The sequence below is a fragment of the Ipomoea triloba genome, chromosome 11, assembly GCF_003576645.1.
Source record: "Ipomoea triloba cultivar NCNSP0323 chromosome 11, ASM357664v1".
NCBI lineage: Eukaryota > Viridiplantae > Streptophyta > Magnoliopsida > Solanales > Convolvulaceae > Ipomoea > Ipomoea triloba.
The window spans coordinates 4,393,662-4,418,499 of NC_044926.1; the positions used below are offsets into that span (position 1 = coordinate 4,393,662).

Consider the following 24,838-nt stretch of genomic DNA (forward strand, 5'->3'; position numbering starts at 1 on the left):
AGTTTGGAGGAGCGTTTTGTCATTTAACAATGTAGGCGACCACACAAACTCCTGTGTCGTCGTTCGTTCTAATCCAGGAGGCGGGGCCCGCTGACGAAACGACGTCGCTCCCTTCAATCCCCCAAACCTTTTACTGAACCCACAGGCCGTCACGTGTCCCCAACCGGATCAGAAAAGATCCGCCCGAAACTATAGAGAGCCCGTTTTTAGATTCAGCTCCACGTGGCATCCAGTGCATCGCTTACGTGGCGGACTGAGCAGCTCACACATTGTCCACGTCATCAGCGGATCGGGGGAATATAATATCTTTGCTAGGACGTATCTATTTCTCTCTCCCCAACCCCGGCCCTTCCCTTCTTCAGGCTTCGGTGTTTCTCCTTTTAGTGGAACAAACCCTAGACAAGAACACAACAATATGAGTTGAGAGAATTCATTAAATAAAATACGGATTTCTTTTGCCTTTTAATGGGATAAACAAACATTCGTCTGTTTTCTAGATATATTCAAACCTGGTTTCATTAATAGGAGCTCTGATGATTCTGATCTGCACCAATGGAGTTTAGGTAAGAATTCATGCTTCTACATTTTCTCCTTTCTGTTGGTGAATTTGTGAGGAAATTTAATTTTGCTACACGTTTAATTTTGTTGCTCTGGATCTCTCGGATTCAAATTCTGTTATTTCCTGCCCCGAAAAAACTGGGGTTCTTCAAAACCAAACAAATTTTGGATTTTCGTGTAAATTTTTTGGCTTAGTTGAGATGCATTGTGTGTGAACAATTGAGGTTATTGTGCTTTTAATTCCTCAATTTTGCATAATAGTTGGTTCTGACATTCAGGGCTGTTTCAAATTGCTTAGCTCATTCAATTCAGTAAATTTTTGAGCTGCCAAACACAAATAAGTGGAATTTTATTGTTTGTAAGATTAGAGTTGTTTTATTATTTTGTTTTTTCTTGGTTTGTTCTTAGATACATTCAATTGTACAAATCAGATGGAATTCATTCCCCCAGCCTGATAATGAGCATGATTATTTTTTGCTCCCTATTATATACATGTGCATACTCATAGGACTTGGTAAATTATTGGATTTGATATTTGCTTATGAATATGTGAGGTATTGAAGAATTTTATGTCTTTTTGTTGTAGATTTTATCAAGGAGCTGGTTAATAGAAAGACTGGTAATTTATTTAACAACGGTATGATCAACTTTTCTTCCAGAGTTTTAAATTCGAAGGCCAGGGGGTACAATAAAGAAAACATTAAAAGAAAAACGAAACAGTAAATTTAATATTTGTGATGTAATAAGCATACAGAAAAATTAGAAGAATCTGATGTTTAATATTTCTCTCTACATTCGAGGTTTTCTTGCGGACTAAATCTGGACCCTTATTCATCATTCATTTTTTGAATCTGATTGATGAGGGGAGTTCGGGTGGATGGCAATGGTCCTCCACTTAAAGGGTTAACAGAAATCAATCACAATGGTATGCGGTCTGAGCAGAATGGAGTAAGAGATGGAGTTAATGGTGATGGACATGGGCTCTCTGAGGAAGACGAGTCGAGGATTAATGAAGACGCTGAGGACAGAAATGACATGCGCAGAGATTTAATGCAGGTGCAGGCTGTTCTTCATACTCAGCAGCAACAGCCTCAAGGCCCTGTGGTTCGCTGGGAGCGTTTTCTTCCTCTTAGATCCCTCAAGGTTCTGCTTGTGGAAAATGATGATTCTACTCGTCATGTAGTCAGTGCACTGCTTCGGAATTGCAGCTACGAAGGTTGGCTTTTTTCTTGTTAAATCCCTTTCTGCTTTCGTGAGTGGTTTATAGTGAGAGGTGATGCCGATATTTTGCAAATTTATTCTATCCTGTCCTTATTTGGTTAGCAGTATATTGATATCTGCTTAGTTTCCTGGCTGAATAAATATCAGCTAATTGAATTTTCAGGTAAATTCTTGTTGGGTTAGCATGTTCATTTCTGCCTGGCTTTATGTTAATTGAACTTCTATTGATCTTTTGTCATTTAATGTCTTTTTCTGCTAGATGAGATACTTCTATTGATTTTTGTATCATGTAGAATTAATTACACTTAATTTATAATGTTTTTGGAACATTTTTTACCATAGAAGAAATACTTACCTCCTGATTTCCCAGGTAATAATTGGCTTTATATTATTATTATTTATTTTATTTTATTTTTTCTATTGAAGGGTTGACTGGAAGTTATTCCTTTTATCCCAGTAAAGTTCACCCTTACTTTTTGCATCTTTCTTCTCTAGATTTCTGTCACTTCTTTCTTCTAAGAAAGAGAAGTGAATATAAATTTGGTTGCTCAGGCCTCATCATCTTTTAGAGAAAAATTTTCCATCCTACTGAAATGTTTTCATACAACAGTTATGAAGTATACAGATATACCCATCCTCTCTCAAAACTTTCAGTAGCAAATTCCTGCTTGAGTGGGATTATATCCTAACACAAGAAACTGTGATCTTATTAGAAATGCACCCATCTTGTACTCCTGTCCCTATCTTGTTCCTTCAGTTTTTTTTTCCTCTTTAAATAACAATTTGTGCTTTTGGTCAGGATAAAGGAAAGAAGCATCGGGCAAAACATGCAATTGATGTTAACTACAAAATTCAGTTCCTATACTTCTTTAGCAATTAAACTTTGCTCTTGGTTCTCCCTATTGCCAATATTTATTTTGTTTAAGTATTCATCTTATTGATTGTGAAATTTGAGATCTTTATCTGGGCTCTCTGCCTATATTTGTTAGAGCATTCAAATTCCTCATTCTCAAGGAATATATTGAATTGGATAACTGCAGTTACAGCTGTTGCAAATGGAGTTGAAGCATGGAAAATTTTAGAAGATTTAACCAATCACATAGATCTTGTTCTAACAGAAGTAGCCATGCCATATATGTCGGGCATTGGTCTGTTATCAAAGGTTATGAACCACAAAACTCGCAAGAATGTCCCTTTGATTAGTGAGTTTTCTTCCTATTTCATGGTTGTGTTTACTTATACTTTTTATGTTTTTAGCTGCTACACCTAATGAGTTTTATTTGCAGTGATGTCATCCAATGATTCTATGGGAGTAGTCTTTAAGTGTTTGTCAAAGGGTGCAGTTGACTTTTTAGTGAAGCCTATTCGAAAGAATGAGCTTAAAAATCTCTGGCAACATGTTTGGAGAAAATGCCACAGTGTAAGTTAATATCATCATCCTATCATGTATTACTTTGAAGCACCATTTCGGCATTTCTTCAATAATTCTTGATAAAGCAGCCAAGCAGGGTATGTTGGTGCTTAAATTGAAAAAGAGATTTCTTATCAAAACAACAAAAACTGAAAAAGGATATCACTGTGTTTAACTTGGTGGACCTTCTAAATTGTTGCTCCTTTTCTCTCCCTCTCCCTTTCACTTTGTTTTATTTTTTACCTTATTTTTCCCCTTTACACTGTATTTTTCTAGCAAATTGTGTATTAGCATTCTGTTTTTCATTATTTTGTTATCCTTTTATCAGTCAAGTGGTAGTGGCAGTGAAAGTGGAATACGCACCGAAAAGTCCACAAAATCTAAAAGCATTCAAGGGTCGGAAAATAACAGCGACAGCAATGATGAAGATGAGAATGGAAGCATTGGTTTGAACATCAGGGATGGAAGTGACAATGGAAGTGGGACCCAGGTACTTCTAAAGATCTTACCTATAATAGTCTTTTTCACATATGCATGATACCACACTAACATGCAAATATGTATTTGTTCTTTTTACAAAATATAAGAGAAAGTGCACTTGTACTTCCCGAGTTATGACTAATTGCAATTTTAGTCCCTAATTGTTTAGCATGAATGTGTACAGTCTCCAAGTTTTTTATTTTGGTTCTCCTATGTTGCAACTTTAGTCCCTAAGCTATGACTAAATTTCAATTTTGGTCCCCATCTATGAGATGACTAAAATTTCAATGTGGTTAAAAATCTAGTGACTATTTTATGTTCATGCTAAACAATTAGAGACTAAAATCTCTATTCAGTCATAACTTGGGGACTAAAACTGCATTTTCCCTGAAATATGGGCATGTTTACTAACAGAAAACTGTTTTTTGTTTTCTGTTTTCCAATTTTTCAGTTTTCATTCTTTGCTTTCTATTTAGAAAACTTGTTTACTAACACTTATTTTTTCAAATATATTAACGTTATAAAATTAACAATAAGTTTAATTTCGAGTGATTTTTAAACCTTATATTTAAAATATTTGAAAATATTTTTATTTAAATAGAATAAATATAATTTATTCAAAAAAAATATAATTTTTACTTTTAAGTCCAATAAATGTAAAATTTTTACATTTGATATCCGAAACAAATTTATATCTGTATATAACATAAATAAAAATATATCCAAACCAATAACCTATTAAGTTCACATAAAATTTAGTTTAGATAATATTAATATTTTTTGAGCTAATATTTAAAATATGTTTGGATATATTCATTTGCATGACATGTATATAATATATAATTTTTATTTTGAATTCTAATATAGTAATATATGTGAAATTTCGATATCTGATATCTGGACCAAACTTGTATCTGATATAACATAATTAAAAATATCTGAACGAATAATCAATTGAGTTCAATCAAAATATAAAACGTGATATAGATTTCAATTTTTAATTTTGATAATGTAAATGATGTATAATTTTAAACATAAATAAATAATTATGTTTAAATAAGTAATGCAAGTAGAAAAGATAGAAGATGATAATAAATGTAATCATAGTAATAAACAAATATGTAAGTAGATAATGGTGAGAATGTGGTTATAGTGTCATATAGTCTAATAGATGATAGTTGATTCTGTTTTCCATTTAGAAAACAGTTTTTAATAGTGTTCCTGTTTTCAAGAAAACTGAAAAATTATTTCCTGTTTTCAAAATAGAAAACTGTGTTAGTAAACATGTTTTCTGTTTTCTGATTTCTAATTTTCCAAATTTCTAGAAAACTGGAGAAAATTTCCAGTTAGTAAACGGCCCATAATGTTCCATAATATCTATGTTTGCAAAAATGAATATTTTTTTCAATTTTGTTAATCTTGTTAAATGACCAGTATTGTTAATCTTGTTAATTTACATTAATGTGAATCTCGTGGGGCTCTTCTATTGTAGTTACTTTCATGTATGCTGTCTGCATGCTTTTGTGTAAGCTGTACAACTTGGGTTTCATGGCCCAACTGTATACCATCTTATGCAGTCAAGTATATGTAGGACACTTGGCTGCCTAATTTGTTACTGATTACTGATTGCCTTTAAAATCCTATTGATATTTTGCTAGCCTTCATATTCCTTAGTAAATTTATTGAATAGAAAACAACATAAAGCACCCAACTTATTGAAAAACTTTAAAAACAAACCGAGAAGTATATTGATAGTTTACCTGACCAGGTTAAATATTCCTTAGCTTGGAATGCTTATAATTTAATTTAATTTTTTTGGCATGCATACTCCACAATTTTCCAAATATATTCCACTTACAAATTTTTGGAGGAATAAAAAGCAAGTGTATTAGTTCTAAGATGTACTCTTGGACGAAATTCCCTATTTTGCTGTTAATTCAAAAACATGGGAAACAGTTTAGGTGCTGGTGTACCTGCACTTAAAGAGTATTTCCACGAGAAGTCCCATAATGATTTTTAAAAATGATGCATTATTTCTCATTTCTTTGTTTTATTTATTTCTTGTTTTTCCCCCAATCTTGTGACGCTTCCAAATGTCAAGTTCAGTCTACCACGCCGCTTGTAGTGCATACCTACCTTAAGTTGGAAAAGGGGGGAGGGGGTTGTGAATGACAAATGACAATTTTCACTATAAAGGAGATTGTAGAGGCATTTTCTGCTTAATAAATTTTCTGTGTACCAAATCCGAATCACATCATATATGTAATGTGTTGCAGTAATGAATCAACAATAATTATATCAAAATTCCGGAATGCCATATATTGGAAGGAATGGAAGCCTATGCACTCTTTTCTTAGGTTTGTATATATATACAAAATGATGCAGTGTTCTAATATCATTACAACCCTTCTTTCTCACAGAGTTCATGGTCAAAACGGGCCATTGAGGTGGAAAGCCCACAACCCATGTTGCCTTGGAATGAATTACCTGAACCCCCTGACAGCACTTGTGCTCAGGTTATTCATTCCAGACCAGAAGCACAAAGTGCAAATTGGGTTCCTACAATTGCCACCAGAGAGTACCAAGATGAGGAAGATGAACAGGGTACTATGGTTCTTTTGAAAGGGGAATACTGCGTGCTTGCAGACCTAGTTAATTTGCTAGCTCAAGGGCCTAATGACATAATTTGCCTCAATAAAAATGATTTGGAAAATATAATGTCCATACAGCTGAACTCAACTTGATTTGGATCTAGTCCCACTTGAGTTTTGTGTTTGTCCTAAAGTGTTTTATCTTTAGCTTCTTTGTTTTCTGATCTAACAAGTTAATGATTTGGTTTGCAAGCAGAAAATGTCCCGATGGGAAAGGATCTACAGATAGGAGTACCTAGGTCTCCGGATTTACAGCTTAATGGTCCAACCAGTAAAGCATTGGATGGTGATGCGAGTGCTAAGAAGGGCAAACTTGTGAATATTGACTCCTCAAAAGATGACGAGAAATTGATTGGAAAGCTGGAGCTTAACAAGACTCGAAAGAATGAGTTAAAGGACAAGGATAATGGTCATGTAGCTGCTGCCATTACCATCAAAGATAATCCTCTAATGGAAATTACTGGCAATGATGTCCCGACTGATCCATCCAAGATGACTAACACCAAAGAAATAGCCACTTATAACTCCAAGGAGATGCCATCCCTTGAACTCAGTTTGAAGCAGCACAGAGAAGTTGGAGAGACTGGAACCACAGTGCAAGAACGCAACGTACTGAGGCATTCGGACCACCTTTCAGCATTCTCAAGGCAAGTAGTAATTTGAACTCACTAAAGTTGAAGGTTACATTATTAGTTAATAAGCCGCCATGGGAGGGATCACAAATTCTAATTCTCATTTCCATGCACAGGTATGGCACTACTTCAACTGCTAATCAGGCTCCAACTGGAAATGTGGGCAGCTGCTCTCCTGTTAATAATAGCTCTGAAGCAGCAAAAACAGAATCATTGCAGAATTTAAGATCTAATTCAAGCAGTATGCCCAATCAGCGCTCCAATGGCAGTAGTAACAACAATGATATGGGCTCATCAACCAATAACATTTTTGTCAAGGCAGAGGCATTTACTGACAAGCCAGTCAATAAATCTTCTGCTGTGAATGCACATCCCTGCTCTGCATTTCAGCCAGTTCAGCATGGACAAAATTCTTCCCTTCCAGGAAAAGCTGATTCTGCCAAGGCAGCATTGGCCCAGGCAAGGGCCATGCAGCAGCAGTTTCAAGTTCAGCATCATCATCACCATTACCATCACCACCATCACCATGTGCATAGCATGCAGCAGCAGCAGCAGCAACAACAACAACAACAACAGCAGCTCCTGAATGAAGATTCTTTGCCTTCTAGAAAAACTGTTGCAGATGCTCCACATGGATCCGGACCCTATATGTTAGGTACACTGACAGATGGAAATACAAACTATGGAAGTGCATCGGGAAGTAACAATGCAAGCAATGGGCACAATGGAAGCAGTGGGCAGAATGAAAGCAACGCTGCTGTAATTGCCGAGGAAACTAACATGGCTACTGAAGATGGAATAGCTGGAAAATGCACGGTTGGTGGAGAGAGTGGTAGTGGTAGCAGAAGTGGAGTAGACCAATGTCGACAAGCACAAAGGGAGGCTGCCTTGAACAAGTTCAGGCAAAAGCGAAAAGAGAGGAACTTTGAGAAAAAGGTAACTTTTCTAAGATCTTAAAGATCAAACCATTCAGCATATATAATTTCCCCATATTTCCAGCAGCACTCTGTTTGCAGAAAGAATACTTTGTATCTTGATGATAAAACAACGGCCTGGCTTAATAAAAGCAGCAGAAAAAACATCTCATTCTTCTCCCTTTCTTTGGGGTGTCTCATTTTCAGGTTCGATATCAAAGCAGAAAGAGACTGGCTGAACAGCGGCCACGCATCCGAGGACAATTTGTGAGCCAGTCCTCAGATAAAACCAAAACAAAGGATACAAATTGCTGACCCCTGCCCTGTCGCTTGATGGTGCATGTGTATTATGTACATGATTAGCATTGATTGCATAGATAGGGAGGCAGCAGTTTCATTATGTTGGTTGGACCCCATTCCACAGAATTATGTTTGTTTCTAAGAATAAGACATTTCTAAAGACTAGAGTGAGTGAAGAACCACTGAAAAATGTATTCTTGGGAACTTTTTTTGTGTGGTTTATATGACCTACTAGGTACGGACTACCCCCAAACTACTACTTGTATTTCCTAATAAATTTCAATGTAATGTGACGGATGTCTCTAGTGTTTGTTGTAATGTAATCTTCTATTCTCCTTTTGTCCTCTCACACATTTTTTTCTCTTATTTCATTTCAATTTCAATCTCTATAACATAGTAAATGCACCACTGTTGTAGATGTTTTTGCATTATCAGAAACAAGCTAAAATGTTCTTATTAGGGAATAGCTATCCTTTCAAGTCACAAGAAAAATCTATAGTCACTATTCGAACACACGAAATAAACCAGTCTAGGTTAGGTTGTTCATAGCTGACTAACTCGAACCAGATCAATCTTCACTATTTGAACACAAGAAGTAAACCAGTCTAGGTTAGGTTGTTCATAGCTGACTAACTCGAACCAGATCAATCCTCACATTAGGAGTCGAACTTTGACCAACATGGTGATATATTCATTCATATATATATAAAATAAAGATACACAGAAGAAGGAAAACAATGCATATTATCATATTATCAAAGCATTGTTAGAAATGGACATAATTTTCATGTCTTCAGATTGATCAGTAAATGTTTGCATTGTTGATGATGAGTCGTTTATGTATATATATACCCACATAGACAGGCATAAATAAATGGATACATATAATATTGATACCTTATTGCATTGGTGAAAACTTTTCCACCATTTGTTGTCTCAGAATTGGTAGATAGAGATTGAATTTGCTCAGTTAAACAAATTGATGTACAAACCGGTTGGCCCTCTTTCATAATTCTCAAAACTGGCGGGGACAAATGCTATACGGGTCGGGTCGTCTTATTCATATTTGTGTAATGCTTTAGCAATTGTTTTTCTTCTCGCATGAAGCAACACCTAAGTAGAAATGGAGTGTTTGTTCTGTCGTAACAGCTTTATAGCAGAGGTAAAGGGAGGAGAAAGAGAAATCTCCTCAGTTTTTTACACGTGTTAAAATGTTGTTTTTGTCAATGGATTAAATTAAGATGTGATCTGATTTACATCTCACATTAGAAACGTGTGATATACATATATACTCATTTCTGTTTTCTGTTATTGTTTTTTGTCATGCGAGAAATGTGGGAAAAAAAAGTGATTCCAATTTGTTTAGTTATTCATGATCAATCTGAATTATCGGATGACCAGCCAACTATTAGTAAATTTATCAATGTACAATGTATGTAATTTACAATTTTAACTTGATAAAACAAATGATATGAGAACGATCGAGTTATATTATTTATTTTAATTACTATATTTGAATAATAATTTTTTTATAAATAATTAAATTTTAATACAAAGTACAAACTATAAAAATTTATAGAATCTCAAAATGAATGACAATCTAAATAAAACATATTTCAACCTTTTTTTCTTACCTTGTCCAACTGCCATTTTGGCACAAATAGTATGTTTTGCAATATATATATGATGTTTTATATGATGTTGAACACATTCTCTCACGTAACATAAATAGTCTCTTTATTAGATAGTGTTATTTTATATGACAGTTAAGACATTCTCTTGTATCAGGTAAAATTGTGAAAATAATCTTTTTATTGGGTAGCGTAAAAGTTCTAACAATACATACAAAGCACAAACCCAATGGATAAGCTCAAGTGCCAAGTGAGCTCTCTTTGTGGGGAAGAATTCCGGGAGAACCCGTGTTCGATTCTCATGGGTGGACCCGGACCGTTAACAGACGGAACAACTTAACTCTAAAAAAAATCATAAATTTAGATGCTCTTGCCCTCAACTGGTGAATCCAAAATGTTGTAGTTACGTTGGATCAAACACTAGTAAAATAAAAGAAAAAGATTTTCCAGCTAGATAACAACAAAACCGGCCTCATACAAAAACTCAAGTTGAACCAAATAATTTAGTGTCACTAGTTTTCAAAGAAGGTTTTATATATGCAAACCAGTTACATATATATGGACATTCCTCTGATCCAACATATCTGTTGGGACTAAAATGCCTTTCTAGTTTAGGAAAAGAACAAACCAAATCCCCACTACTAACACAAAGCATTAGCAAAATGTGCAAACTAATCATCAACAACAGTCGAAACAAGATTTGCCATCCAAACACCACAAAGTGATATACAACTTTTCAGTGGGGTCCAGATGTTGCATGCCCAGATAATAATAATAATAAAAAAAATTGATTGAACAACAATGGACTCTCAAGAAGCATCTATCAAAACAACAGATGAGGAGTCCATCCATCATATGTCTCCATCCTAGCTTTGTTTCCTAGACATGTAACAGTATCTACCAAAATCAACACAGCAGAAACCTGCCAATGTAATGTCTGGTAATAAAAAAGAAGGAGAAAATTCAGCCACATAAAAAGCAAACCTTTAGCTTTCTTCCTCAGATTGATGGGTTCCAGCTAGCCCAGATATATGTAACTTTCAAAGAACTATACAAAGATAATGATCCCATGCCTAAATTGTTCAAGTCTTGCTGCAAGCCATAGAAAATCTTACCTTTTGAAGCTGGAAGTTACACTGCCAGCTGCTAAGGAGCATAGAGCAACAACAAAAAGTTATAACTAAAACGGTAGAGAATACTTTAGGGGCTATAAATGCTGCATTTTCCGCACGAATAGTTCAATTAGATGATAGATGGAGGTGAAAATTCAAGATCGAACTTGAGAGTTATAGTGTGAGAGTTCTATGGTGCTAGTATTAATACTCTCACATAAAAGACTAAGGTCGATGACTCACCGTGATTTGTATCTCCACAATCTTATTGGCTGGATCGAGGTATGAGGGCCATGGAGCAAGCTGAGCTACTTTACCTTTTGACTTTTGAGCAATGGGAATGTGAAATAGCCATTGTAGGCTCCATAACATACAAGCTAAATCCATCCACATTTTATTTTATTTTATTGGTCTAAATTCGAGTCAAAACTCGGTCGAGACATACATCTGATTAAATTAGAAGAGATTAATTTTACCAATTCACAAATCATGAGTATCTATTGACATCTTTTATCAAGGTAAAAAAGAAAAGAGAGTCGGCGTGGGATTGGGTAGAAAGGACCCAAACCCTATCTGGTACTGAACTGACTGCTGAACAACCAGCCCTGGCGTATACGAGGAGACATTGATGGGACTTTTGCTTAATCCCTATGTTTTAAGGGGTGTAATATATTACACATACTTTCCATTTTTATCCTATTTGGGGTGTGCAGGGAGAAAACCCTCATCATGATTTTTTTACTAATAATTATTTGAAATTGTTTTAATAGAAATTATTATTGCTAAATACTGTGGTTAAGTGGCATAATTATGACCCTCCCAAATAAGATATGTATAAACACATTTACATTGTAACAGAAGTAATACTATTAAAAAAAATAGAAATTATTATTAAAATGAAAGTGAAACGGTCGTCGGTCAAAGACTTAAGACCAACCTATTTTTTTTTCTCCCCAAAAAAAAAGACCAATCTGTTGATGGCACAAAACAACGTACGATATCACCATCCTCATACTTCCTAAGCCCTGAGCATAGTTGAAATTGGCGAGTATAAATAATATATATAGCTTGAATAAACTAAAGAATATAGTTTAATTTGCATGTCATATAATATAGTATATGAATTGGATTAATATAAGATACCTGTCATTTCAAGAAAGATACCTGTCAAATTAATATATTATACAATTAACTAACTTATTGGTAATAATAAGTATACACGTCCTAAACGTAGTCACCAAATGGATTGAGTATTGTACCCGAAGATCATGAGTTTGATTATTGCGAACACTCTCTTAGTTAAGTCGATCAGTTGCACAAGGTCTTAGCTTCCTAGTATGGTTCATCTCTTTGACCTATGTAATTTTGAAAACAACTACACAGAGATATAGCCAATTAACATATCTTAATTTTAAATCAAATTAATTTTATTTTTTATTTTTACTTTTGTATTTACATTAAATATAAAGATTTACGTGCTAAAAAAGAGCATCCCTTTATGCAGTACTTCCAATGTACTTAACATAATTTAAAAAAAATAAAAATTTACAACCCTAATTTTAAAACCTCATAAATTGTTTGTTTATTATCCTGCAAAGGAATGTCTGATGCAATAATGATAAGAGAAGAGCATCAAACTATTTGTCTGTGTCATTCATACATGCAATCATGCATGGACTAAGATGTACAGTTGGCCCTGTGTGCTTGGAATTCCATTTTGTAATATTTGCTATTACTATTATTGTTATTATATGGAATAATATAATGAACATATATATGGTATATGATTGTACATTTTAGTACTAGGGGAAAGAATATGCTGTCTGTCAAGCTAGACATTTTCCAATTTTGTCAATAATTATTTAAAATTTTTTATAACCTTGAATTTATAATTTACATTCAAAAAATTACTATCATCAATAAAATAAGTGACTGAAGAAATGGGTTATTGCTTATTAGTTTTGATCATAAGCTAATGAGGATATATGATTTATCCTTTGTGTTGGGCATGATAGTGTTATTAGTTATAGGTATTGCACGTTGTGTAGTATTTTAGGTAGAATGCAACTTATAATGTAGAAAATGTAGCATGTGTAGTATTATTGATAATGTTAGAGTTCTTAGTAGTTAGTACAAGTATCCAAGTGAAGTCTAAATTAAGATCAAATATTTTGCAATGGCCGGGAAGTATAAGTCAAGAAAATTATAACCAGGACCGTTCCAATAAAAATTGAGGCCCTGTGCCATATCTTAATTTGAGCCTCTTTGTTTTTTTGAGTAATTTCTATATATAAATAATAGTTGTTTAAAAAGTTGTATCAAAATTGCATCTAACAATTTTTCCTTGGCATCATCTATTTACTCATCTATTTGAGTTTGTTTTGTAATGAATTTTTCATGAGCTCTTTTATGAGATTGAGTTAGTTGTTCAATTCTTATTTTCTTTTTACGCTTCTCAGACCCATATGTATATTTTCTAGAAGAATAATTATAAAATCCTAAGGAAAAAAAAGAATTTATTTAGAAACTATATGAATAAATAATTAAAGAATCAGTTGAGTTGCGGTCTGCAATCTACGAAATTACCGAATTGTGAATTGAGAATTTTCATATTGTCAAATTTCGTTACGGTATTGCCGTATTTTATAGAGTTGGGAATTGAAATTTTGCTAATTGTCTAATTGAGATGTGGGATTATGATTTATAAAATATAATTACCGAACGGAATTGGCAATGTTTTTGGGTTAGAAAATATATATATATATATATATTGGAATTGACAATGTCTTTGCTAATTGAGATTTAGATTAGGAAATATATATAGGGTTTTTAAAGTAATTGTCAGTTGGGCTCAATTTCATCTTGTCACAAATTGGTCCAATCTTTATACGTTTAGCCTAAATTTTTGTAAACTATATACATATAATTTTTTTTTTTAATATGAGCCCCCAAAAATTGGGAGCCCTGTGCGGTTGCACATGTTAGACATGCTCAGATACAGCCCTGATTATAACCCTATCAAGTTATATTATTAGAGAAGGTCTATATTTATAAAAATCTTGGAGCAGGGACACATGCAGAATTCTCGTGGGTAGGTAGGTCTAATGTGGCGGCACGTTACTAGCTAGTTGCTCAGGTCCGTCGTGACATATGTCGGGCCATGATGTGATGCCTATAGTGGTGGCGATGTAACGGAGATTATTTTTTCAATTCTTGGAATACATGTTGGGTTAATTTTACGTCTGGTCTTGGTGATCAATTCCCTAGTCTTGGAGATGGAGACATTCTTAGACTTGATTGACCTCCAAGTCACGATACTAATAGACTCTTCGTCTAACCTCATTAGGACACTTTTATTTTTTTAGAAACAAATTTTTATGCTCTTTTTATAAATTTTTGTTTGACGTGACTGAGACCAAAGAAAATTGGAAAAATCTTATTATTATTTTTCTTTAATAACAATTCTAATGATAAACAAATAACAATTAGAAAGAATATATTATAATAATCATTGAGCTGTATAATGTTTTGTTTGGGCAATAGTTGCAGAAGCAAAACCATGTTGCAGCAGGTAGACATACTTCATTCTGGGTGACAAGCATCCTAGATTCTCTCCTAGCATCTTATTTAATTTGTAGGGATTATTATTTAGTATTAATTTAGAATAAAAACTGCTACTTACTCCCATTTTGTTTTGTTCACAAATCTTATTCCAAAAATAATACTCCGTATACTTTATAATATAATAAATATCATAGTTTATCTACATAATTCAATTACCAAATACATTGTGCTCAGATGACACCTCTGTGGCTCTCTTTGAGGGAATGTCGCAAGATCCAACCTCAAAGAAAGGGTATTGACTCTTTGGACTGCAATAGATAGAGAAAGTATATAACACATGAACAAGATTTACGCAGTACACACCTTCTGGTAATGGTTGCTGGTTTCTTGCCACCCTATATGTATTTGAAGCGTGACAATAACTATTATGTAAGTATAAGAAAATAAAATTACGTCAATACTACTAACTATAAGTTTTTCCATAGTGATAAACATTTAATTTTAACGATTAGTATCAGAAGAGATTATGAGCGTATTGAATATCATTTGAACCATGCATCATAGTTATAATATCTGGTAAATACTATTGAAATTTGAAAACTATTATTATTAATAACATTTCGACGATACATGATTTGCACCGATACCAATCGATACATTAAAATTTTTTTATAAAATATATATTACGTGATTAATATAAAATAGTGACTGCGAAATTTTTTCATCGCCCAAAATTTATATGAGAGGAAGGGCATACAAAGAGAATAAATTCAGAAAAAGGGGTGGTTCCAGCCGGACAGAAGGAAAAGAAGGGCTTTTGTGCAAAATAACCACAAAACAAGAAGGTATATACCCAAAGAGCCCTCTGTCCGAATTTTAATCCATCTCTCTCTGCTGTCTGAAATCCTGTTTGGTCTCCTTTCTCTCTCCTTCATTTCCTTTCCCTTCCATTCCCTTCCCGTCTCTTCCTTCTAAGCCATCACTGTTCTGTCTATCTCAAGGAGACCCACTCACAAACATACTCAAACTATACAACAATGGGTTTGTTCCTTTGCACTGGGAAATCAAAGAACAAAACAAAGCAGCAGCAAAGCAATAAGTCCGATGATCAGATCCCATCAACATTAGGTATTTGTATATGCAATGAATAAAGTTGGTTTCTTTTTTGTTAAATTTTCAGTACTCAGGTGAAATTTTGGGTTTGAAGTTCATAACTTTATGTTAGTGTTTCAAAGATTTCATTTTGGGTCTTTTTTTTTTTTGGGGTGTAATATTTATCCATAAGTATATGGGGAAATGGTTTTCTGCATAGTTATGTGAATTGGTTTCTTCTGTAGAGGTTGTTTTGATGATCTGTGTCAATTTTGGTAGATGTAATCTTTTGCCTAATAGTGTGACTAAGAATTGTTATGTGCTTGGACTTTGGAGGATTATGTATACCATAGTTTTGTGGACTGATTTTCTCTTGAAAGATTGAATTTTTCTGCCATTCTTTCAGAGTTTGGCTGTTTGGGGTGGCATTTTAGATTTAAATTTTATTTTTGAACCTTTCCATTCTTGATAGAGTCTATGGGTCTTGGGTAATTTGGATGTATTCAATACCATTAACTAAATGGATTCAAACAGGCAAAAATCTTTAATTTTTAAATTTTTTTTTGCTTAATTGAATGGTGTGCTTTACTGCTTTTAACTGTTTACCTACCTGTCTAATATACTCAAGTTAGTTAAGTCCAGCTGGTGCTAGATGACTTTTGAAATTTAGTAGACTTTTGATTGTTCCATATGGCCCAATAATGTAGAAACTTATTCTGAGCCTATGAACTATTGGATGATTCAACTGTTCAATGACAGACATTTGTGTGTGTTCATAATGGTTTTCACCCCGAGTGGGGCTAGAGACACTGCCATTTTGTCATTGATAGAAACGAGTTGCATTCTTTGATGCTTTCTGTCAAGAGCAAATATGTTGTCTCTATAGAATATATAATGACGGGGTGTGTCCCCATGTTGTTTGGCTACATTTTTGTTTTGAAGTATTTTCCTGCAATCCTGCATTCATTTTAATGTATGTTCTTCGCTGTTTCCTAGAAAACCTCTGGTCTGTGATGGGATTACGCTTTTGCTGCTAGAAACTACTGTTAAAAAGTGTAGATGTTTACTTTGGTTGTTGGTATGCTGCATTTTCAAGTTTTTTCATAGTTTCAGATAAAGTAAAGCTGGATTCTTCACTGGACGAAAGAAAGGAAGGATCGAAGAATGGAGGTTCGGGTCGTATTGCTGCCCATACATTTAGATTTCGTGAATTGGCTGCTGCAACAAAGAATTTCAGGGCGGACTGTCTTTTAGGCGAGGGAGGATTTGGCAGGGTATACAAGGGGCGTTTAGAGAGCACGAATCAGGTCAGTTGAGTCTATATGTTTGCTATCACTGAAAGCATAGAAAAGTGTTTGACTTTTTGACTCTTTATTGTACCTATATGTTATTAACCGAGTTTCAATGGAAATTCTCTCCCCTCAAAACTTCATTATTTTTTTTGTTAGTTTGATTTTTTCGAGATAGCATGGGCGATGCTTCCCTCCCCTGAGTTCTATGAAGCACGCTGATATTTGTTAAGTCTGTTCATACTTTTGTGTTTGTAGTTAAGAGATACTCCATACATCTTCTGATCTTCATGACTTACAATGAAATATTGTTTTTGCTTTTGGAATTTGGATTATTTTTTCGGGACCTCTTGCATTAAGTCTTAGGCCCATACCGTTGGACTATAAGGCCCTTGGGTTTCGCCCACCTTATTTTGGAGCTTATCCACTCTAAGAAACATAAGTTGACCCAAACACTAAAAAGAGAGAAAAATACTGTCAAAGCTAGATACGAGGCCTAAAAATTTCTTTTTCAAGAAGCTCCAAAGTTTATGCTTTTCTAAAAAGCCTTCTTTTCAGTAAGACCCGGATGAGCTAAACAAATGGTTAAATATACGGATAATACAGAGAGTTTTTTTTATCCATATGAACATTATTTATTTTTTGGTATAGATTGTCGCTATCAAACAACTGGATCGAAATGGATTGCAAGGAAACAGGGAATTCCTTGTTGAGGTTCTGATGTTGAGCCTACTTCATCATCCGAACCTGGTCAATTTGATCGGATATTGTGCTGATGGAGATCAAAGACTATTGGTTTATGAGTACATGCCATTAGGATCCCTCGAGGACCATCTACATGGTACGTGCTTCGAACATCTTATGCTGCCCGTTTTCTGATTGTCCTCTATTTACCCAAAATGTCAGAGCTAAGATTAAACTATTTTGTTCTTTGAATATGGCAATCACCTAATCGTATAATTTCCATAATTTGTTATCATTGTCTCGTTGATCATGCGACTATGAGTCTCGATTGTTGTATGCTTTGATTGCTAAGTAGCTTCACGATAACTAAATGAAAGTATGAAACCCTCGTGGCATCTCATATGTTTGTTGTGTTCTTGATTCTTGATTCAGAGCTTTCGCCCGATAAAAAGCGACTTGACTGGAATACGAGAATGAAAATAGCGGCCGGTGCTGCGAAAGGCTTGGAGTATTTGCATGATAAAGCAAACCCTCCTGTAATATATCGTGATTTAAAATGTTCAAATATTTTGCTGGACGAATCCTATCACCCCAAGTTATCCGATTTCGGGTTGGCCAAATTAGGCCCCGTTGGCGATAAGACCCATGTATCTACTAGAGTCATGGGAACCTACGGATATTGCGCACCAGAATATGCAATGACTGGGCAACTTACACTGAAATCCGACGTCTATAGCTTCGGGGTGGTTCTTCTGGAAATTATTACCGGCAGAAAGGCAATCGACACTTCTAGAGCTGCCGGGGAGCAAAATCTCGTTGCATGGGTAAGAAATAACTTTCATCATTAGTCATCGATATTTTCACTAAAAATAACTTGTGATCACCGAATATGCTTAGATCTCAATATCTAGACTTTGAAAGCTTCTATAAAACGACATTTTTATGCTCGTGCGTTTATCTTAATGGGCCTAATTTTTCAGGCTCGGCCCTTGTTCAAAGACCGTAGGAAGTTCTCGCAAATGGCGGACCCAACGCTTCAGGGCCAATATCCCGTGAGGGGTTTGTATCAGGCTCTCGCTGTTGCAGCAATGTGCGTCCAGGAGCAACCCACGATGCGACCTCTCATAGCAGACGTTGTTACGGCCTTAAACTATCTCGCGTCCCAGAACTATGATCCCGATACCCAGCCAGTCCAAAGGGTTCGCTCGGGCAATTCTACTCCAAGAACAAGAAGGGAAGCGTGGTGATAACGATTCTGGCACATAGCTATAAATCGAGGGCCTTTGAATGCGCGTGCTAAACGGATACTATATCGCGATGCGAGGTGAGATGAAACCTTAGTTTATCATCATGTGGTAATGAAGATGGGTTTTCTTTCTTTTGCTGCCCAGAAATTATGTCTGTAAATCCCATTCTGCAGCAGTGTCCAGGCTACAGCTTCAGTCTTTTTCCAATGTGTAATTTTCTTTTTTTATCGTGAAAAAGAAAATGAAAAGAAAAAAGTTTTTTCATTCCCTTGACCACACCCACTATTTTTCTTCATTTTTTTTTTCTTTTAATTTCTTTTATTAATGAAACTTGTCCTTTTTAGGACTTCTTGGCAATGTTCTCTAAAAAATTTTCTGATTAGATGTAAATTCACTCAAATCAGTGAAGCAATGCTCCATATAAACAACACGCGGACATGTTATCTTTATCTGATAACATAAAGATTCGAATCTAGTTTTACCTATGCTCGGTAAGGTTAACAAACAGTACGTGAATTTGTTCTTTTTAACCAATAACATAAAGATTAGAACCCAATTTTACTTATGCTAGATCATGCTCATAAACATGTGAACATGTTCACTTTTTCTAATGACTCCTGAACCCAATTTTACCTTACCGAATAAAGTTAACAAACAATACGTGAATATGCTCTTTTTAACCAATAACATAAATATTCAAAACCCAATTTTACCTATGTTAGATCATGCTCATAAACAATTCTCTTTTTTCAATGACTTCCGAACCCAATTTTACCCATGCTCGATGAGGTTAACAAACAGCACGCGAATATGTTCTTTTTAACCAATAACATAAAAGATTCGAGCCCAATTGTACCTATGTTAGATCATGCTCATAAACAACACCCACATGTTGTCTTTTTTCAATGACTTCTTGAACCCAATTTTACCTATACTTGGTAAGGTTAACAAACAACACGTAAATATGTTCTTTTTAACCAATAACATAAAAATTTGAACCCAAATTTACATATGCTCAGTAAAGTTCATAAACAACACGTGGACATGTTCTCTTTATCAAGTTCAAACTCAGTTTCACCTGCTTTGTTACCAAATCAACCCAAGGTTTGGCCACCTCTAACATTCATTCAACAATGGGGGTTATATTTACAAGGTTACTTAAAAAAAATTAAAAAAAAAATAAAAAATAAAAAATTCAAACCAACTTCAAAAGCTTTTAGGCCAACAAATGAAAAATCTTAATATAGTAAAAGTGTAAAAGACAGACAGGAAAGCCATGTGAAGAAAACCAATGATTGAATGCAGGAGAAAAGAGCAGAGTGATAATTCATCAGATTTTAGCCTGAAAGTCTGAACATCTCATCAAAACTGAACCACCACCCCATTCATTAATTCCATGCCTCACAATATAAGAAAACTCTGCATAGTTTCATGTGCCCATCAGAGCAAACTTTGAACAAATTATGACAGGCATCTTCCCCGCACAATAGTAGTAGTAGTAGTAATAAACTAGCCATCTATAGTGAGATCCAAGAAGCAAGCCTATACATATACAGATTTTTTTTTTTAAATTCAATATTCTCTCTTTAAAAGAAATTTCTCAAGACAAATTTTCGATCAAGGGATAAGTATGCATGATGAGATTTTTATTCTATCAAGAAGTACCTCCACCTCCTTTTATGGAAAGCACTTGCCCACTCGAGGAACCACGACTAGTTAAATTGGAGTCTAGGAACAAAACGATGACAGTGATGTCATCGTGGAAGTGTCTTCTCACGCCCCGGTCTATCTTTTTCAAGTCCGCGTACCTCATTTCTCTTTTTTTGGCAGCTTCATGAAGTGCAGCTTTTATAAGTTTCCTGGCAACACCCTTTTGAAACAAGGAAATGTTAGCATACTAGACAACACCGGGAAAAGATGATTTAAAACAGTGAGGTAAACTGAAGTAGTGTATCTCTTTGCCATGTGAATCAATCAATCAATCTTACATTGCGTGGGCAGGTGTTGACAATTTCAACAGCCTCTTGGTTGCTAAGTTGCTCCCATAAGCCATCCGATGCAAAGATGAGAAAGTGATCTTCAGGGAGGAGTTTTTGAACATGTATCGATGGCTCAGCTTTAAGGATTGGTGTCACAAAGGGCTCGTCTAGTCTAAACTTAGGCAACAAAGGCTCCCTATTAAACTCCGGTCTCTTGAAATATGCATCGCCAATGGATCTTGAAATCTGCAAGAGAATTTCATATCAGCAGTGTCGTATTCATGAAAGTAGTGACATTTATTTTTGAATCAAACTACAAGGATCTCATTTCTCCTCTTTGAAATACAAATAAAGATTTAATGACCTTAACATTTTCATCTAGTGACGATAAGCAGATTATGCACCAGCAAAAATACCTTGCAGGAAGGAAGGTGCAGGCATTAATTATGCCGGCATATTTAATTAATAATGCCAGTTCAGCGACGTGTACTGCAATACCCAACATAATGTGCCATGTTCTCATTCTGTTATGGAGGACCATATGTGGCGGTATCACCTAGTGATAAGCTCAAGGATCTAGAGTCCTATCTGATTGATGGTGATGGAGATGATAGTGACATGATAACATGAACAGGGATTTTTTTTAAAGTAAAAATAAACAAATTTTCAACCAAAAATAAAAAAACAAAAGGATTAGGATCTGAAGTGAATTCCAAATTAAGCAAACAATGTTATGGTAAAGTTAAACTAGCATGCCCCCTTAACCATTAAAATTAGTTGGAGCAGAAAGAAGTTCCAAATAAGTCACCTGTATAAGTCCCTTGACACGCCAAACCTTGTGCTTTAGAGCTACAATCTGTGGATCATCGGGATGCAACAACTTAAGTTCCTCCCTAACAGATTCCAAATTTGCATTGTGTTCAGATGACAACTGTATGGCTTTAACATCTTTATGCCTCTCAACTCTTCCTAAAACCGCACGTGAATCTCCAGCATTCGCAATATACAGCATACCATTGCATACAATGCCAACCAAACAACATGATCCCACAGAAGCAATTTGAGGTTTCATTAACCACTGCTTTTTCACTAAGGAAAGAAACTCCTCTTCAGTTTCCAAATATGCTTTGGTTATAACATCAGCTGACATTTCTTGATTTTCCAATGTAAATTCTGCATCACAAATACCAATCAAGTGAGTTACACACGCAAGAGCAAGCAATCTTGCAAAGAGCGGGGAAGAAACATCAGTCTAGTAATTTAATAATTAGAAGGCACAGCAGAAATATTACTGACTAGAATTTAAAAGTTAATCCAAAAAACAACTATATTCTCCTCTTTTGTTTTTTTCCTTTTAGGTTACTAAATTGTCCTTTTCCTTTTTTCCTTTCTATAGGTTAGCAAAATCTAGAGTGTGTATTTCTTACCTGGTATAGCAGTAGATATTTACACAGTCAAAGTCAGTTTCGTGCTACAACTAGCAAAGAGGAAAAAATGGCATACAAGGAAATTCCGATTCGATAAAGGACATAGCAAAAACGAAAACATACTCTTGACATTGTTGAAAAGGTGATCACATATGAAATGGGCAGCTTCTGGACCTGCATGGCCATCATAAACTCCAACAAACGTCCCTTGAGGACCCGTCTCAACCGAGCTCAATGACCCTGATTCGAGCTGGCACTGATCCTCCAGTACATTATTTGCTTGAATTACAGCCATTGAGAATTCCCCATTGACATGATGCCCTAAATCTTTATACCACAACAACCCATCCACCCGGCCATTCGGGTCTCCCCCTCTACTGCTCCAATCTTGGCCCTCATCATCAATGGTAGGCCTCCAACAAGGGTATACAATCCTTCTCCATGTAGTAGTCACCATTCCTTACATATTATGCTTGCAATAACCCTCAAGTCTCACCGAAATAACCCAGCAATCGCAACACTCATCAAATCTCTCTTACCCCTTATATCAAACACCTATCCCGCCCTTAATCTCCAACCCCACAAAAAAAAGTTTCAGTCTTTGCGCATATATCAATCGAGGTAAACACCATTAATCTGAAAATCAATCAATCAAAAAAACCGGAATCAAACAAAAGGGCAACCCCAAAAATGCATTACAAATTAACAGCCCAGAAATTAAAGAAAGCAAGAAACCCATACCCATATGCAAACAATCAAACGAGGGATCAAAATCAATGCCTTGAATCCCCGCTCCTCAACTCCGGTGGCGACTGCAAGATCCCATTTTTATCGTCGGAATTTGCACGATCGGTTCTACTGAGAGAGAAGAACAATTGTTTTAGAATGAGGAAAGCAGAGGAGGGTGGGCGGGGTGGAGGAGGAGTTGTTTTTTTCCCTTTTTTCTTCTTTTTTTTTTTTGGGTTTTTTCTTTATTATTGTAAAAAGAAAAGAGAGACGGCAAAGAAAATTCTGAAAACAGCGTAAATATAGAGAGGTCAGATGGAGCTTTGAATGGGCTCTTTTCTAGGCAATTTCGGGTCTCCGATTTTATTATTTTTTTTATTTCCATCTTTTTTAAAAATGATATTTTCTGTTATTTATTTTAATGAATTTAGGGATTCGTTTGACTTTGACCAGCAATAAACCAGTAAGCAACCGCCTTTTTAGGCATAGGTCTCTCTCCCCCTCTCATTTTAGTTACAATGAACACACAAAAATAAATAAATAAAATTAAAGGATAGAAAATTCTTGGATTTTTTTTTTCCAAATAATATATTTTTTTTATTTTATTCAATCTACTATTTATGATTCTGATTTGTTCATAAGAATGGAATCTTTAAATTCATTAGTAGTTATCCAAATTTTAGTCATTTTCATATTTAAATATTCACAATTTTGAGTAATTATCAATTCTTTTTATTTTATTTTTTAAAATTATCTTGTTATGATAGACATGCTCTTTTTTTAACCAAGATTTATATTATCTCTTCACAATAAAATTACCTTAAAATGAAAATATTAATTAACTTTCTTCTTCAAACATGCAAGGTAAAACATTTTGTCACGTAATTTAACACATCATTTTATTCTCTATACACATGATTCAACTTTTTTTTTTTTTTGAGTACATACACGTGACTCAACTTAACTTCCCATATATATGTATTTACCAATCTCTTGCCAACTAATTTACCCAAGCAAATCCATTTGTCTCAATATTCCGACTAATCATCACGTGCAACTAGAGCTTTCAAAACAGGTTAGCCCATAAAAGTTGGCCCGTCTAGGGTTTGTCCATAAACGGGTCAACGCATGCCTGCCCATTTTTTACACAGGTTGGAAAAATCAACTCATGGTTAGACGGGCTAAACGGGCCAACCCGTCATCACACTTATTATTATTTTTTTTTATTTATATGTTAAAAATTTTGAGGTTTTTTTGTATAGTTCAAGAATCAAAATCCTGACAAATTACCCGGGTCCAAAATACACAATTTATATACTGAATGTTCACAATTTGCTCAGTGAATTTCACAATTTGAATTGTGAATATTCAGTTTGTAAATTGTGGGCCTGGATCCATGATATAATGATTGTTGGGGGTGGGAATACGGGTTATACGGGATAGGTTGGAACCTCCAACCTAGCCCATCTAAAATACGAGTTTTGACCACTCTACCTGCAACATCCCCACAAATCGTATTTCCAACCAAAAATACGAAGAAAAAAAAAAGGTATCACTACATCTACCATCCACAACAAAGCCACTACATGATATGACAAGTTTTAATAGATTTTTTTCTTTTTTCAAATGTCTAGCTATTAGAACTTGCCACATCATGACTCAACAGGGTCGTTTTGTTGTGAGTAATAGATGTAAGGACTTCTAGCATTGTTCTGAATTAATATAAAGATTAAAAAAAATTAAAATTAGTAGGAGAAGTTTAAGTAAGAAAACAATAAAATAAATGTGAAATTTGAAAGTTTACATATTTCTCTATGTTTAATCTCATAAAAAACATTTGAAATTTATTTATTGACATATATATATATATATATATATATATATATATATATATATATATATATATATATATATATATAT

General features: G+C 34.7%; 3 protein-coding genes across 7 annotated transcripts; 2 read left to right on the forward strand and 1 right to left on the reverse strand.

Annotated features, from left to right (window-relative positions):
* The first annotated feature begins 325 nt into the window (after window positions 1-325).
* Window positions 326-8,516, forward strand: LOC115996934 (two-component response regulator-like PRR73). Of its 4 annotated transcripts, none has more exons than XM_031236377.1 (10): window positions 326-563; window positions 1,145-1,195; window positions 1,359-1,774; window positions 2,820-2,981; window positions 3,066-3,199; window positions 3,519-3,680; window positions 6,091-6,274; window positions 6,515-6,968; window positions 7,070-7,889; window positions 8,075-8,516. In XM_031236377.1, the coding sequence occupies exons 3-10, from the start codon at window positions 1,417-1,419 to the stop codon at window positions 8,180-8,182; spliced, it is 2,382 nt and encodes a 793-aa protein (XP_031092237.1). In that variant the 5' UTR covers window positions 326-563; window positions 1,145-1,195; window positions 1,359-1,416; the 3' UTR covers window positions 8,183-8,516. The 4 variants fall into 4 exon arrangements, with proteins under 4 accessions (XP_031092237.1, XP_031092239.1, XP_031092238.1 ...); XM_031236379.1 differs by having other exon boundaries at window positions 1,145-1,177; XM_031236380.1 differs by having other exon boundaries at window positions 327-563; window positions 6,518-6,968.
* Window positions 8,517-15,354: 6,838 nt separating this feature from the next.
* LOC115995607 (probable serine/threonine-protein kinase PBL7) lies at window positions 15,355-19,143 on the forward strand. Of its 2 annotated transcripts, none has more exons than XM_031234693.1 (5): window positions 15,355-15,602; window positions 16,674-16,873; window positions 17,507-17,696; window positions 17,972-18,363; window positions 18,520-19,143. In XM_031234693.1, exons 1-5 carry the CDS (start codon window positions 15,512-15,514, stop codon window positions 18,784-18,786), a joined length of 1,140 nt encoding a protein of 379 aa, XP_031090553.1. In that variant the 5' UTR covers window positions 15,355-15,511; the 3' UTR covers window positions 18,787-19,143. The 2 variants fall into 2 exon arrangements, with proteins under 2 accessions (XP_031090553.1, XP_031090554.1); XM_031234694.1 differs by having other exon boundaries at window positions 16,680-16,873.
* A 1,000-nt stretch (window positions 19,144-20,143) lies between these two features.
* Window positions 20,144-23,170, reverse strand: LOC115995606 (probable protein phosphatase 2C 38). The gene is made up of 5 exons (XM_031234691.1): window positions 22,934-23,170; window positions 22,316-22,828; window positions 21,574-21,938; window positions 20,775-21,011; window positions 20,144-20,656 (listed from the first exon to the last, which is right to left on the reverse strand). Exons 2-5 carry the CDS (start codon window positions 22,647-22,649, stop codon window positions 20,441-20,443), a joined length of 1,152 nt encoding a protein of 383 aa, XP_031090551.1. The 5' UTR covers window positions 22,650-22,828; window positions 22,934-23,170; the 3' UTR covers window positions 20,144-20,440.
* Between the last annotated feature and the right edge of the window lie 1,668 nt (window positions 23,171-24,838).

Excerpts from the sequence above, each read along its gene's own strand:
- LOC115996934 (XM_031236378.1), top strand. The coding sequence starts at position 1,417 with ATGAGGGGAGTTCGGGTGGATGGCAATGGTCCTCCACTTAAAGGGTTA. Across the intron at positions 2,982-3,065 it reads CAAGAATGTCCCTTTGATTA|TGATGTCATCCAATGATTCT; the intron begins GTGAGTTTTCTT and ends TTTTATTTGCAG. Across the intron at positions 3,681-6,090 it reads ACAATGGAAGTGGGACCCAG|AGTTCATGGTCAAAACGGGC; the intron begins GTACTTCTAAAG and ends TCTTTCTCACAG.
- LOC115995607 (XM_031234693.1), top strand. The coding sequence starts at position 15,512 with ATGGGTTTGTTCCTTTGCACTGGGAAATCAAAGAACAAAACAAAGCAG. Across the intron at positions 15,603-16,673 it reads TCAGATCCCATCAACATTAG|TTTCAGATAAAGTAAAGCTG; the intron begins GTATTTGTATAT and ends GTTTTTTCATAG. Across the intron at positions 16,874-17,506 it reads GTTTAGAGAGCACGAATCAG|ATTGTCGCTATCAAACAACT; the intron begins GTCAGTTGAGTC and ends TTTTTGGTATAG.
- LOC115995606 (XM_031234691.1), bottom strand. The coding sequence starts at position 22,649 with ATGGTGACTACTACATGGAGAAGGATTGTATACCCTTGTTGGAGGCCT. Across the intron at positions 21,939-22,315 it reads CCTTTTCAACAATGTCAAGA|AATTTACATTGGAAAATCAA; the intron begins GTATGTTTTCGT and ends TTTGTGATGCAG. Across the intron at positions 20,657-20,774 it reads TCAACACCTGCCCACGCAAT|GGTGTTGCCAGGAAACTTAT; the intron begins GTAAGATTGATT and ends TTGTTTCAAAAG.